Source organism: Plectropomus leopardus, chromosome 2 (genome assembly GCF_026936395.1).
Source record: "Plectropomus leopardus strain MGB_pleo_1.0 chromosome 2, ASM2693639v1, whole genome shotgun sequence".
NCBI lineage: Eukaryota > Metazoa > Chordata > Actinopteri > Perciformes > Serranidae > Plectropomus > Plectropomus leopardus.
In genome coordinates, this window is record NC_142177.1 from 21,319,611 (window position 1) to 21,333,417 (window position 13,807).

The 13,807-nt window shown below is 39.1% G+C and overlaps 1 protein-coding gene and 1 long non-coding RNA gene across 3 annotated transcripts in view; one reads left to right on the top strand and one right to left on the bottom strand.

Moving 5' to 3' along the window:
* The window catches only part of LOC148190201 (uncharacterized), a 57,008-nt gene extending 46,690 nt beyond the window's left edge, over window positions 1-10,318 (bottom strand). The window contains exons 1-2 of the long non-coding RNA XR_015778858.1: window positions 10,133-10,318; window positions 9,601-9,681 (exon numbers count right to left, since the gene is read on the bottom strand). This is a non-coding gene — a long non-coding RNA (uncharacterized LOC148190201). The remainder of the gene's footprint in view (window positions 1-9,600; window positions 9,682-10,132) is intronic.
* Window positions 1,695-13,444, top strand: LOC121949124 (von Willebrand factor A domain-containing protein 1-like). 2 transcript variants are annotated; one of them, XM_042494743.2, is made up of 6 exons: window positions 1,695-2,010; window positions 8,022-8,561; window positions 8,696-8,974; window positions 10,180-10,455; window positions 10,710-10,994; window positions 11,076-13,444. In XM_042494743.2, the coding sequence occupies exons 1-6, from the start codon at window positions 1,929-1,931 to the stop codon at window positions 11,093-11,095; spliced, it is 1,482 nt and encodes a 493-aa protein (XP_042350677.2). In that variant the 5' UTR covers window positions 1,695-1,928; the 3' UTR covers window positions 11,096-13,444. The 2 variants fall into 2 exon arrangements, with proteins under 2 accessions (XP_042350677.2, XP_042350668.2); XM_042494734.2 differs by having other exon boundaries at window positions 1,697-2,010; window positions 10,707-10,994.
* The last annotated feature ends 363 nt before the right edge of the window (window positions 13,445-13,807 follow it).

The following is a 13,807-nucleotide window of genomic DNA, read 5'->3' on the forward strand; positions in this document are numbered from 1 at the left end:
TGTGTCACTGCACCCTGAAGAAGGCGCAAGCCGATACGCACTGGTGTATTTTTAATGTTTGCAGCCCTATGAATCAAAGGCCTTTTATTCTTTCCAAACCGTCCTGAGTGCCTGGACCTGGTTCTTTTACACCGCAGTTTTTTGGTTGTAAGTTCCTGCCTCTTTTTTTTTTTTTTTAAATATCTATGTTTTTGCAGAAATATATAAAGCCAACATTTGTTCTGGTGATTGGGTTACTGTATAGTAAATTTGAAGTTAGAGCCAGCAGCTGGTTAGCTTAGCTCAGTGCTTAGACTGGAAACAGGGTGGTCCATGTTTGTGTGATTTGTACAAGAAAGCATTTTGTGCTTTGGTTCTGGGCCGAGACAGTTGTCTCCCCTTGTGGTAAGCTAAGCTTGCCATCTGACAGTAGCTTCATACAAACAGGAGAGTATCAATCTTATGATATAACTCTCCACATGAGGGCAAATAAGAGTTTTTCCTCAGAAATGTTGAGCTATTCCTTCTAAGTGTGCTGCCTTGAAAAAAATCAAAGCAGATCATCATCTGGAGACAACCTGATGTGTCATTAATTTGTCTTCAAACAAATAAGAAGAACATTTAGAAGACTTAATTATTCATAAACCTGCAGACAGACTGTGTACGTGAGCAGACTGAACTTCTACTGTCTAAAGATACCAGCCTGGTATGTAAACAAAAATGTTTTTTTTTATCATGTATCATAAGGCAGAATCAGAATATGTCCTCTATAAAACATTATCTTTCTACTATCTCTTCCTCCTCACCACACCACCTCCATCCTGTTCTGCACCCAGCACACCTTGTCTGAGACACTGACCAAAAGTTAAAAAAAAAAAAAAAAAATTGTCACATAAGCTACAAGCAAATTCTGGTTATCTACAGTATTTCCAGTAAAGTAACAGAGGCTCTGTCTTGGCACATGCTGGGTACATCAAGTGGGCACATTCAGCCAGTGCCCTTCATTTATTTAGTCTTTTATCTTCATCTGCTGGCACACACAAACACACACACACACACACACACACACACACACACACAGAGGGATGTGGCTCTTACTGTAGTCGACTGCAATAAATGCATGTCAGTAGCCTGCACTTCATCCAAGTTATCTTTCTGATAAGTGGCAGCTGCTGTGGTATTTACTGTAATCCTGTCTAATGGAGTGGCTGAATGGTCCTCCTTGCTGCTGCTTGATCTAAAGGGGTGCCCAGTTACTGTTTCCCAAAGCGGGGTTCAGTTTTGTGCTCAGCCTGAAGGGCTTCCAGGGCGTCCCCAGAGAAAACGAGGAGATCAGTTCCACTGTTATTCCTCCAGTACAAGATGTACAGGGAAAACAGATGAGATCATTTTTTTCTTGCAGCCACAGCATTGAATTCTGGCATGCTTGTTGTGAGATTTTCTTGTTTCTTCTGGTATACACAGTGTATGGCATGGCAATCCATGGAAATCCATTTGACCAGGTGCCTGTCTGTATGTATGAATAAATGTGATGGCCTCTGGACTGAGGGGATAAGGAATGAGCAATCATCAAGAAAGCATCTGTCCTTTTAATGTCAAATCAAAGACCGAAGTCCGGCAAAGAGTGACAGTGATTTTAATTCCTGCCTATACATCGAGAGGAGGAGGAGGAGTAATCTTGAAAGTGGAGCAGTTTAGTGGGAGAAAAGTTGTCCCACATTAAAGGAAATAGCAGCGCGTAAACGTTGCAGTGCGCATGACGCAGGTGTTTGCTGAAGAAAACTTTGGATGGCCGTGCAGTAGCGAAACTCTGCGGAAGAGGTGCACGACAGCACAGACTGGAACATCTGCGCAATGGGAACCGGTGAAGGAAGACCCAGGGTGTCGATTATTTCACCTGCCTGAACTGTTTCTGATCACATTCATATCGTATTAATACGGATGAAAGGATGAAAGGCTTCTTACTGCGCTGTGTTTTTCTCTGGGCGATGTTGCAGCGGAGCAACTCGCAGATTGCTCTACCTGCCACAGGTGAGTTCACAACATGAGCTATAATACAGATATGAAACAGTGCAACTACATGGCCGAATGAAACATGAACAGTAAACAAACCAAAATACACAAATAAATGGAGAGGTTGCGATCACTTTCTTCTTCGGAGTAAGATTAGGGGAAAAATGAGTTTTTTAAGGAGTCTGCAAGGCTGCAAATTATAACCTTAAGGCAAAAAACGCGTTTTCCTTTATGTTAAAAGTCACTACTTGTGCAAAAACACTGAAACTTATGGCAACGTTTTCATAAAAGTTATACAGTAAGCATTGTTGCCTATTAATAAATAGTCAAAGCTCACCACGCCACGGGGTGGCAAATGCTGGTTAACGATCACTGACATTTAATATGTAGCAACAGGCCAAGATCATTTTCACTGGCAGTCTGGTTTGAACAAGTTAACACATGGACAGTGTTGTCCCAGAGACATATTGTTGGGTGATTCGTTGCATAACAATGTGTGTCATTACTTTGAAATCAGGACATGTGATGGGTGTGTCTTTTTATATGGTCACATTTTATGATCTTATAATATAATGGTCTATGATGATCATAATGGCTGTAAATAATCACTGTTATTGGCTACAAATTGAAAAGTGGCTGTAAGTAAACCCACAGTTTTATTTCTATTTATTTGATCACTTATATTTACCCATGTAGCTCACAGCACTTCAGTACAGCTTTAGAAGTGCCTTAGTTAACCCACTTCATGTATTAACTTTATGCTTTTTTTCTCCACTAAATTGTGTGACATTGTACTTTTTGCTCCACTACATTTATCTGACAGCCTTGGAATCAAAACACATGATCAGCTTGTAAAATATCATGCAGCGTTCTTAATTAAACCACTAAGTAGCTACCTTCAACTAACATTAAAATCCTACTCATACATTAATGCATAATTCAACTATAAAGTGCACTGTAGTATAACACTCACAGGGGACTTTTTTCTGCATCAACGATGACTTTTATTTCTGAAGCTTTAGGTACATTTCACTGATATTAGTTCTATGCTTTTAATTGTATTGCCACTATTACTTAAGAGGAGGATTTGTATACTTCGTCTACCACTGCAGGTGATGTCAGATTTTAGGTTTAAACTGGAAAAGAAGCCAGCTGGCTCAACTGGACTGAAGTTGTTTTTGTAACTTCCTATGGAACAAATTATCAGGGCGTATTCACTGACACAAGCTATGGAAAATGTCGTCTTGTCCAAATTACGACACCACTGTAGATATTGTGGCCAAATTGGACCTAAACCAGTTTATAGAAACATATGCAAGTGAACAGTGAGTCCATCAGCACTGGTCCACCCTAAAACATTCTCAGCTGCATGGGACTGGCTGAATTAATGTCAAAAGGGTACTCCATCAATTTATTAAAGCATTTCCATAAAGTTGAGAGACTTGCAACAGATTATTTAAAGAGAAGGGTCAAAATCTGAAGATGCTGACATACCCTTTTTTGACCTTTATTTAACAAAGGACTGTGTTTGACCCTCCCTGTCTGATAAACACCTTCATTATTCTAACTCCATGACACCAGTTCATAACACCCAGTTTCTGTTATAATTTTGTGAGCCCAAGCTAAGATAACCCTGATGACATCACTGTGACATCATCAGGGTTATTTTCTCAGACTTGAAAAAGCTCTAGCAGAGCCACAAAAGACATTATATTGGTTTTAAAAGCATGTAGTACTCCCCTTGACTAAGGAACACGTCTTTATTTGTGAAACTGGTAGAATGCCCCTTTAAATGTAAAACAGATTGTTGGGTTTACACTTTAAATGTTTGGATGAAACAAACAGGAAGTAGTGTTTGAATTAATGAATTAATATTCTCTTGGATGGTGAGTTTTAAGATGGGAGCAAAGACTTTGGTCTTTTCCATCTTAAGTCCGAACTTTTTTATCGCAGAGCATACAAATCACTTTGCTCACGTTCTCACTCTTATTTTTTTGTTTGGTTTAAAACCAAAGAATTGCCAAATAGCTGCATTCGCATTCTTGCTATCTTTTCAGCTTGACTTCAGGCTACATTTGTTGCACAGCGTCAGATGTATGCTAGCATGTTGTTCCTTTATTTAAGTACGCTACAATAACTGAATGTTTCACAAAATGTATAACTGTCTTTGCATAAATTAATATCTTTATGTTATTGTGGACACATGAGGACCATAATCGTGGCCAACCAATATCCTGTTGAAAGACAATCTCGTCATATTGCCCAAGCCTATGATCGACGGAACCAGACTGGTAGTTTTCTCCTGTTTCCAGTCTTTATGCTAAGCTAAGCTAACCGGCTGCTGGCCCTACAGTTTTAAATTTAGCGTACAGACTGAGAGTGTTATCAATTGACTCATCTAACTCTCAGCAAAAAAGCAAATAATCATAGTTGTGAGAGGTCTGATGGTAGAATAGGAAGAGATCAGAGAGAAAAAAAACAGTGCAGATCCAAGCATTAATAAAAATAAATGTTCCATATTATCTCAGTAATACCCGTAAGCTGTTTATTGTTAGTGTTTTATTCTTCTCAAGAAGCAGACAGTCCATTACTGTGTTTTCTAAGGACAAGAGGAGCTTTGTTCCTAATGTTGACTTTGACATAGAGGAAGCTGAGGTACTTTCAGGTGGCCAAAGCTAATTAAAAGTAAATATCTTTGTCTTACTGTATTTGCTTAAGTTAGAGATCCCCCCCCCAAAAAAAAGCACACAAGGAATGTGTGGAATTTTTAATAATTTGCGGCTTCCCTTTTCTACAGGAAATCTGTAAAAGTTCAAAATGCAGCAGAGCAACATACAGTTTATGTTTAAACTGTTTTAAATCGCTAAGAGTTTAGAAGTGGCCTGCGTTGATTTTGATCCAACGCGGACTGAATAGTCTGCCATCTGTCTGTTTGATGTCAGCGCGTGTTGTTACTGCAGTCAGTACACTTCACAGGAAGCATTAACATATTTTTTGTTCATCTGTGCAGCTCTGCAGTGTGGCATATGGCCTTGGCACAGCATAAAACCAATTAAGTGACAGACAACATCCTCAAGTCTCTCAAACACAAATACATATTCACATGTATTTTTCCTCTGAGGAATGTAAGATCAGCAATTCCTCTGCATCTCCATCAGCAACTCTAATCCAACCATCTCCCTTCATCTTTCTGTCTCATTCTGTTCTTTCTTTCAGCTTTTCTCCTTTACCACCATGTGAGTGTCCACAGAGGTTTCCCGGCTTTCCCTTGCAGCATCTCTTCTCTTGTACTTATCTGTGTTTCATTAAGACGCTGGCTGACACCTCTTTCCCTGATTGTGCTTTTCTCCTTCATTTCCTCCCTGCCTGCTTATTTTCCTGCTGCTTTATTTTCTGCCTCCCTATAAAAGTTTAATGATTATGGACCACTGCTGCAATAAAATAATGGGTGTGTTCTGTGGAGGAGCTGCAAATGGAAAAGACAGAGCAGTGTAAATGATATGGAAGAAGTGAGGCAATAAAGCATGTGTACATTATGCTGGGGGCAACTAGCAATGGCCATTTGTGTTGAATTCATTTTCATATAGTAAACTCGTTTAATCTGATTCGCAATCCATATTATTCTAAGAACAAAATGTCAGTGAATTTGTTTTTTATAACAGGTGATGGTATATGGAGTGGCAAAACTTTGGTATCAGCCAATATTCACCTTAGTAAATGCCATCCGCCTATTTGCAAAAAAGATGACATTCACCAATGGCAGTGGCCAATATATATATTATATATATAAGAATTGGTCCAGATATATAATATTTCTGTTTTGTTGCATCAGTTTTGTGCATGCTAAAAAGCAGGTCTCAGGACTAACAGGACACCCTCAGGACAAAGGGACATAGTAAACCTACCATCAGCTTACACATCAGGGAACATACACCATATTTTTTTCCCTGAAAATGCTACAATATATTGTAAACAACAAGTCTGTGTTGACGTTGGCAGGAGGAGAGCTTGTTAGCTGTTAGCAGCTGGCTAACAGCTAAGTGAGGTTGCACTGAGTTATATTAACATAAGTTCAAGGGCTTTTTAGTAAAAATTAGTATTGGGTGAAGGTACATAGGTATAATGTTATCATAATGTGTCCATGTGTAATCTTGAAACATTTAAACATTTAGTTTTTAGAGAGAAACTCACTAAATACAGCTGTTCGAATTTTGTTGATGTTTTCTCAGCAATATAAAATAGATTCTAGAGAGGGAATTAAGATATATTGTATATATTATATATTGTTAAAAAAACTTCTGAAGCAGGAAAAAGTTTTTCCATGATAAGGTTATGTGAAAGGTTGTTTCATAAATTTGTATGATTTATGTATATATTTATTTGTGCTCATTCAAAAGTGGTGTAATGAAGGGCTAAATGACTTCAAAACAGTTTAGTATTCTTTATAATGAAGATTTGTTTCCTTGGTAAAAAAAGAAGGAAGAATGAATAACAACAAAAACAAAATAAACAACAACGACCCTAATTTCATAAACTACTGGCACCAAATGCACCAAAAGTCACATGCAGTGAGCAGGACTATTAGAGAACACTCTGTGGTTTCCGGCAGGAACAGATCAGTGAGTCACCAGACGTACTGATCCACACGTTACTGATGCACAGGATGGTGCTTGCAGGTAAAACTGACTCTCGTCATTGAAAATTATTCCACTTAAACGACTTCTTGACGACAAAGTGGAGCACAATTGCTTCTGAGAAATGATGAAAGGTGAAAATGGGAAACCAATATGTATTCATTCAAGTAGAGAGACCCCAGTATAATGTGCTCTCTCTTTTTTTTTTATCTACAATGTAAATCTCAGTCCGGTTTCATAAGACAAATTAATTAACCCATTCTCTTTATTCCTTGCTATTTTAAATATCCTGTGGCTCCATCTAAAGCTCCTCAATGCAATATTTTTCTGACATGTTTTGATAAACTTTGAGCAGATTGTTCTCATAATTGCAGCATTATGCATGACACAAGACACCTCACATACCTGTTATTGCCTTTCATTCTTTATATTAATGCTTCCCTAAGGACCGCAGTGGCATCTGTGACATTAATAAGATCAGTCTTGCCTAGGATGCTGTAAATCAGCGGCCCTTTTGTTTTATGGCCGAGATATTAATATAGTCATGATGGAATGATTTGTCACTGCCAAAAAATTCTTTTCTCTCTGAGCACAGGCACCTAATAAATCCCCATGTTTTATGAAAATGTCATGTTAACATTAATTAAAATCGTACCTGCCTGTGCATTGATCCAGTGTCTCAAAAAGGGGGGAAATTAAAGCTTTACTTTGAAGCAGCTGTTAATAGCATATTATGTATCAAATTACATTTTTGCATAAACAAAAAATTATACAAAAAGTGTTCACTTGCACTGTTGCTCTCGTCAGGTTTCAGTCCTGGTAGTGAGCAGTACCAAAAGCTCCAAAAGCAGTTGCTCAAGCACTGTTTGTATGTTTTCCTTTGAAAGTAGTGCCCCAAAATTTGGATGTGTCCTACGTAATCATGTGCCAGTAATATGTGTATAACCCACATATTTGGGAAGGTTGCAATTTCATGATTGATGTGCTGACTGGAGTATAAAGAAAGCTGTCCTGTAAGCAGGCAGGTTGGGGTGGTAGATGGCTCACAAAACACAAGACTTTCCCACAGGAGACCAGTGTTAAGAACCGTGTAAACTTTGAGTCATTTAAGGTATGGTAGGTAAGGTAGATAAAAATCAATATGGCTGTTAGGCTGCTGTACGTCTCTACTGGGCTTATTCTATGGGCTTCACAATGCAGGTAATTTCATACAGAATAAATTGAGTTTGGCTGGCTTCATGACCCACTGAGCAATAAACAGGGCCCCACCTCCAACACTGTGTCAGTTCTCTTTATGGTTTGAATGGTTTGAAAAGTGGTAACTAGTAAACCTGTCAATCAAAACAAGTATGACCCACGTTGTAAAATGACCTTTCTGTTTTTCCTCTTGCACAGAGTTAAACTGCTGTGAAGGGGACATCCTCCTTCTGCTAGACTCTTCAGGAAGTGTAGCAAACTATGAGTTCGTACAACTATTGCACTTTGCCACCGAGCTGCTTCAACCCTTCTCAATAGGCCGTGGGCACGTAAGAGTCGCGCTGCTGCAGGTGGGCACAGACCCGCACCTGGAGTTCGGCCTGGACGTCCACACCAATCAAGCAAGTCTGCAGAGAGCTATGCGGAGTGTCAGGCAGCTGCAGGGAGACACCAACACCGAGGCGGCGCTTGCGGTGGCCCTGAAGCTTCTGACAGAGACGAACGAGAACGTGCCAAAGGTTCTGCTGTGGCTGACTGACGGCGTGGAGCCTGGAAACGTGGACAAGCTGATGACTGAGCTAAAGGAACGGGGAGTTTCTGTGTTAGCTGTTTCTACAGTACATGGCAACTACCAGGTGTTACAGCGAGCAGTGACACCTCCACTGGAGTCTCACCTCTACTCTGTGGACATAGAGAACATCGACATCATCACGGACGACCTGAGAGAGGCCATTATCAGTATGTGTGTGTTTGACGTACTAGCTTTGGCACAGCAGAAGCAGTATAGTACAAATATAGTATACATACATCTAGTTTTACATTTTATCTCCCTTTGCATCTCCCCTCTCTCTTTCCTCTCATCTCATCTACAGAAATTATCCGTGCAGAACGGCTGCGTGTTGTTCACTTGACTTCCCACAGTGCTGTGCTGCAGTGGCGCCCTGTTCTGAGTAAAGACAGCGGCTACTATGAGCTCTCGTACAGCTCAGTGCACGAAACAGACAGTAAAACTAGACGCGTTCTCCCAGGAGACTCCAGCTGGGTGGAGCTGACCAACTTGCAGCCTGATACCAGCTACACAGCTACCCTCCGCCCAGAGTCCAACCAGAGGCTGTATGACACGCTCTCTGTTGACTTCACCACACTTCCTGGTGAGAGGATTCAAAAAGGGATTTCCCCTTTTGAATATATGAGTTTTGATTATCCTGTATTGCACTCAAAACACATACTTGAAGGGAAAAGGGGAACAAATTCATTTAGTTTGTTTTAATGTTAGTATTTAATCATTTTGCACCATATTCCCAAGCATATAGGGTTTTCTCAGTTGTCATAGAACTGTAGATGTTTGAATCTCCATTTTTCGGACAGAAATATATCAAAAATCTGAAGATACGGTCATTCAGCAGGCTGAGCACACATCAAAGAGGGTTGTGGTTTGTTTCTAGACATAAGATATGCCATTAGAAAGCCTTTTACTGCATTTTTTCCCTTTTCCTGTCTGGCATTTAAAGTTTGTATCAAAGGGAATCTAAGGTATTAGTGTTTTTGTGTCTAAGTGATTGATGGAGGCAACAATTTTTAAAATTGGTCCAGTATTAAAAGAGGGCATTGCAGCAGGGGAAACTTGCCGGCAAACTAATTCCTGTGGGCAATTTTGCACCATTAATTTACATCCATTAAAAGCGCTAGTTTTTGCCACCGACAGGCTCAGATTGTTATTAATGTCTGACAACATTATGCAAAAGACCCTACAGAGAAATTCAACCTTTTTCCTTACCTTTTGCTGATCTGTTTGTTATTGTGACCAAGTCTCACTCAGGGAGAAGTCTTGTTCTGCAAACTTGCAAGAGGTGACCTGCTGCGGGAAAAACAACAATGGAAACATTAGTGAGAGATGGAGACAGGAGGGCCGGGAAAAGTTCGTTGTGTTTAAGTACAGAAAGCACAGCTTATTTTCATCTGAAAGAGTTTCAATGTCATGGCAGAGGATTCAGCTGATTTCAGCAACAGCCTAACATTCCAGTTTAGCAAGACTCGGTTACACCAGCAAACTTTTTAAAACTTTGTTTAAAAAATTGGCGAATAAATCTACTTTGTACCTTGTTCCTTGTAATAACAATCTGAGCCTGCTGGTGGCAAAGATAAGCACTTCTAATTGATTATATTGCAGCCTTTTGTTCAATACTGGACTAAATTTAAAAATTGTTGTCTCCATTAGTCACTTAAACACAAAACACTTTAATTGTCATATAATCTTACTTGTCTAATAGGCACACACTAAATTTAGACCTAAATCCATTATAACTAACCTTATGTTGTCAGCATCTTGTCTTTTCTCTGCCTCTGCTCCCCGCAGATGTTTTAAGCCCAGCAGTGGTCTCTGTGTCAGACTCTGGCCCTCGTCAGATCCGTGTGAGCTGGGGTCCCCTGCAGCCAATTCGAGTCCAGAGATATACTGTGGAGTATGGAGCTTTTCCAAGTGGACGCGTCCGCACCGTGACATTACAGAGTCAGCAGAACTCCACCTTACTGAGTGGCCTGGAGCCGGGCACTCAGTATGTGGTCACAGTCAGCGCTCTGCATGTGAACGGAAAAGAAAGAGCCATGTCTGTGAGAGCATGCACCCAAGATGGTATGTTTTCAGTTTGAGGTTTGTGCTCCATGTTTTTTATGTCTGTGTGCACAAGTTTGTGTCTTTCAGTTGTTTTTCCTTCCAGATAATTCGGTTGTCTTCAGTTAAAAGCATGTCTATTTCTCTTTGTCACAAGTTGACCTTTACAGTCCATTTGTGATTTATTTTTACTTTTTAATGCTGCATTGGCTTCATTTGACCAACCTATTTAAATCTTTCCCTCGCTTTCCTCTATATTTTTTTCTCTTCAGCAGCTCTGCCAGCCCTGACTGACCTTAAGCTGACCGCAGTGGACCATCAGGAGGTGCAGGTAGCGTGGAAGGGCCATCAGGAAGGTTTGAAAGGCTACTGGCTGAGCTGGGAGAGAGAAAGCTCCCACAGCTCCTCCTCAAAGCCCTCCATCTCCTCCATCTACCTGCCCCCTGACTCTCGTTCAACACGTCTCACGCACCTTGCACCAAGCAGCAGAGTGTGTGTGTCCCCAATCTACAGCTCAGGCCGAGGAGACGGGTTATGCTGCACTGCGGAGACATACGCAGGTTGGCTGATTATTATTATCTGCTGTTTTTCCTTAATTCCAGCAATTGTGTAATTTTCCATTTGTCTTTTTTCTCTGATAGATTCCAGGCAGTCGGGTTAACAACCAGCGTCGGCAGCAATCAGGCAGCAGGAGCTAAAAAGTGGGTGAAATTGAACATTTTGAGGGCTGGATGCACTTGATAACTTGTGCAGAACTGAATATTATTATGAATATTATAATTCTAAGTTAAAATGTTCATCTTGAAATGAATTACATTGACAGAAAAGGCTTTATCACATAACCCCAGCCCTCTGTCCTCGAAATGGCTGAGACAAATCAGGCGTAATTATTAATTTTTATCAGCAACTTTGCAGGAATGCTGCCCACCACAGCACCAAACATTTGTTTCAACATATCAGTCAGGAGCATAAACAGCTGCAGGGTATGCTGGAAGGCAGCATTTAGTTTGTGCAAGGAATTATTGTTATTGGAAATTATTATTTATTACTATTGTTAACTGTAATGTCAGCGTCCTCTTAAATTGTACTGTTACATAATTACAGGTGTATTTATTTGAAAATATATTAAAATGTTCTCTTTTCCTTGCAAGTATAGAGTGCTCTAGGAGTGAGCCCTAAAATTTGGAAATTAGTTAACATTCCAGCAACTCCAGATACCTTGTCTAAAAGTCATGCCCCACTTGTGAATTTTGAAGTTTTAACGTGTCTTAAAAAGGCAACTGCTTAGAAGTGGCTAAATGAGATAACAGAACATCATCATACCGAACACGTCTTTTCCGCCTTGTTATGGTAGGGATGTTAAGTCATGTGACTGAGGTGTAGTTCTTTTATTGCCTTACGTTAAACGTTAGATTTTTACTTTTGGCGACTGTACTTACACTTCAAAAATTATAAAGTGGTGTTTATTAGTGAAGATTATCTCGCTGAACAAAATGTGGAAGTATCGCAAAAGTTTGTTTGACACAGAGCTAAAATCCCACTGGCTTTTTGATGAGGGAACCAGGGCAACGCTTTACCTCCACGTCAGCTTACAGAGCAGTTTCCCCCTGGACAACTCTATTATCCTGCTCTATATTTTCCCTCCTTGCGATCCTAATGTCAGAGTAGAATTACTGGCATCATCCGTCACTACTTTTAAGTCCTACAGCAGTAAATATTATATTTTCTGGGAGAAGGCTTAGATCAGTTGAGAACGTGAGTATAGTTTAAATGGAGTTTGGGTTATAATTCCTTAAAAAAATAAGCATGAGGAAAATTACATATTATATTCACAAATATGTAAGGAATTGTAGAGCTAAAGCTATGCAATAAAAAATACAAGTCCCCTGATAAACTGCAACCTGAAAAGCTGAACTACACAATTACATTTCGTTTTCTTTTCATTTAAAATGAAGAAAAAGAGACGATGTGATATAAGCATCGATTCAGAGGTCTGGAACTACAAAACTACAAGTCCCCTTAACCCTCAAACCTTTTCACTGCACAATGTTTTGATTTTAATGTTGTCTTTCACAGATGTAATTATTTTTATTCCAATACCAGTTTTCACAGGAATGTTAAATGAACTCATCTAAAATATGAGCCTGAGGCTGAAGAAGCTGAATGCCAAGTTAGAGAGCTACGACCTTGCGTGTTAATGTTTTTCTCAGATTAGCAGAGTGCTTGCTCTGAATGATGCTTCATCTTTTGAAACTTATAGAAGGTTCTCATTTATCTTGACATAAAGACATTGTTACTACACATAGTAATTTAGTGCCAAGTGATTTTCAAAAATCCATGCAGGGGCTGCAGGCAACAAACCATCGTAGTGATGCATGCTGGCAAATATTTTAGAATTTTTTTTATTATCTATGATCAAAATTCTTATTGTTAGCCACCATTGTGCTCATAAAGAACATAACAAATGTTCTGATTTTGAAGCTGGTCATTAATGAGTCAAAAAAAGGCTTTGTTTTTTTTCCTGAATAGAAAATTTCATCAACTTTTCTCTTAGTTTCACTCAGTAACATTAGGCAGTTGCCTCACCTGCCATGCTGGCAGCTCACAGTAAAATCAGACAGGTGTGTTTCTGTGTCACTGTCAGTGATAAAACGCAGAGTGGTTGGTGGTTTAAGAGAGGATATTTGTGTTTTATGTGATTAGCTCTTCAGACAAGCGTTAATCTCTTACTGTATCTGCATCCTGTTTGTGCACTTTCTATACAGCGCTCAAGTATTAAATGCTGATAGTGAATGTGTACTGTGAATATATATATTTTTTATTATTCATATTATATTTAACTTTATATGCTACTGAATTTGTGGCCAGATTTGTCTGGTAAAATGTTTTCTGGGCAAATTTATATTTTAAAAAAATGATAAAGAAGATTTATATAAAGATGTTTGCACAGTGTCCATACACATTGGATTTTTCTCCAGTTGAAACGGAATAAAAAAAACAGTATATGAAATGTTTTGTCCTCTTTAATTGATTGCTTATGGGGCCATCTAGTGGCTGTTGGCTGCAGTCACAAATTACCAATTGAGTAAAAGGTGAACATCATGGCTTCCTGTCATGTAACATAAATAACTCTCTCATCATGATTAAAGTTTATTTTCTGTCATATTTTATTACTTCACTTGGACACAAATACATGAAACAAATTTAACCTGTTCAGATAGCATTTAACAAATAGGACTAAAAAACACTTTGTTTAAAAGGATTTTACAATTAAAATTAAAGTACTCACTGATCTAATATGTTTAATGGAATATATATTATAAAGGTAATGGTTTATTAAATATTAATGCAGCAATATTAATAAACGTTTGGG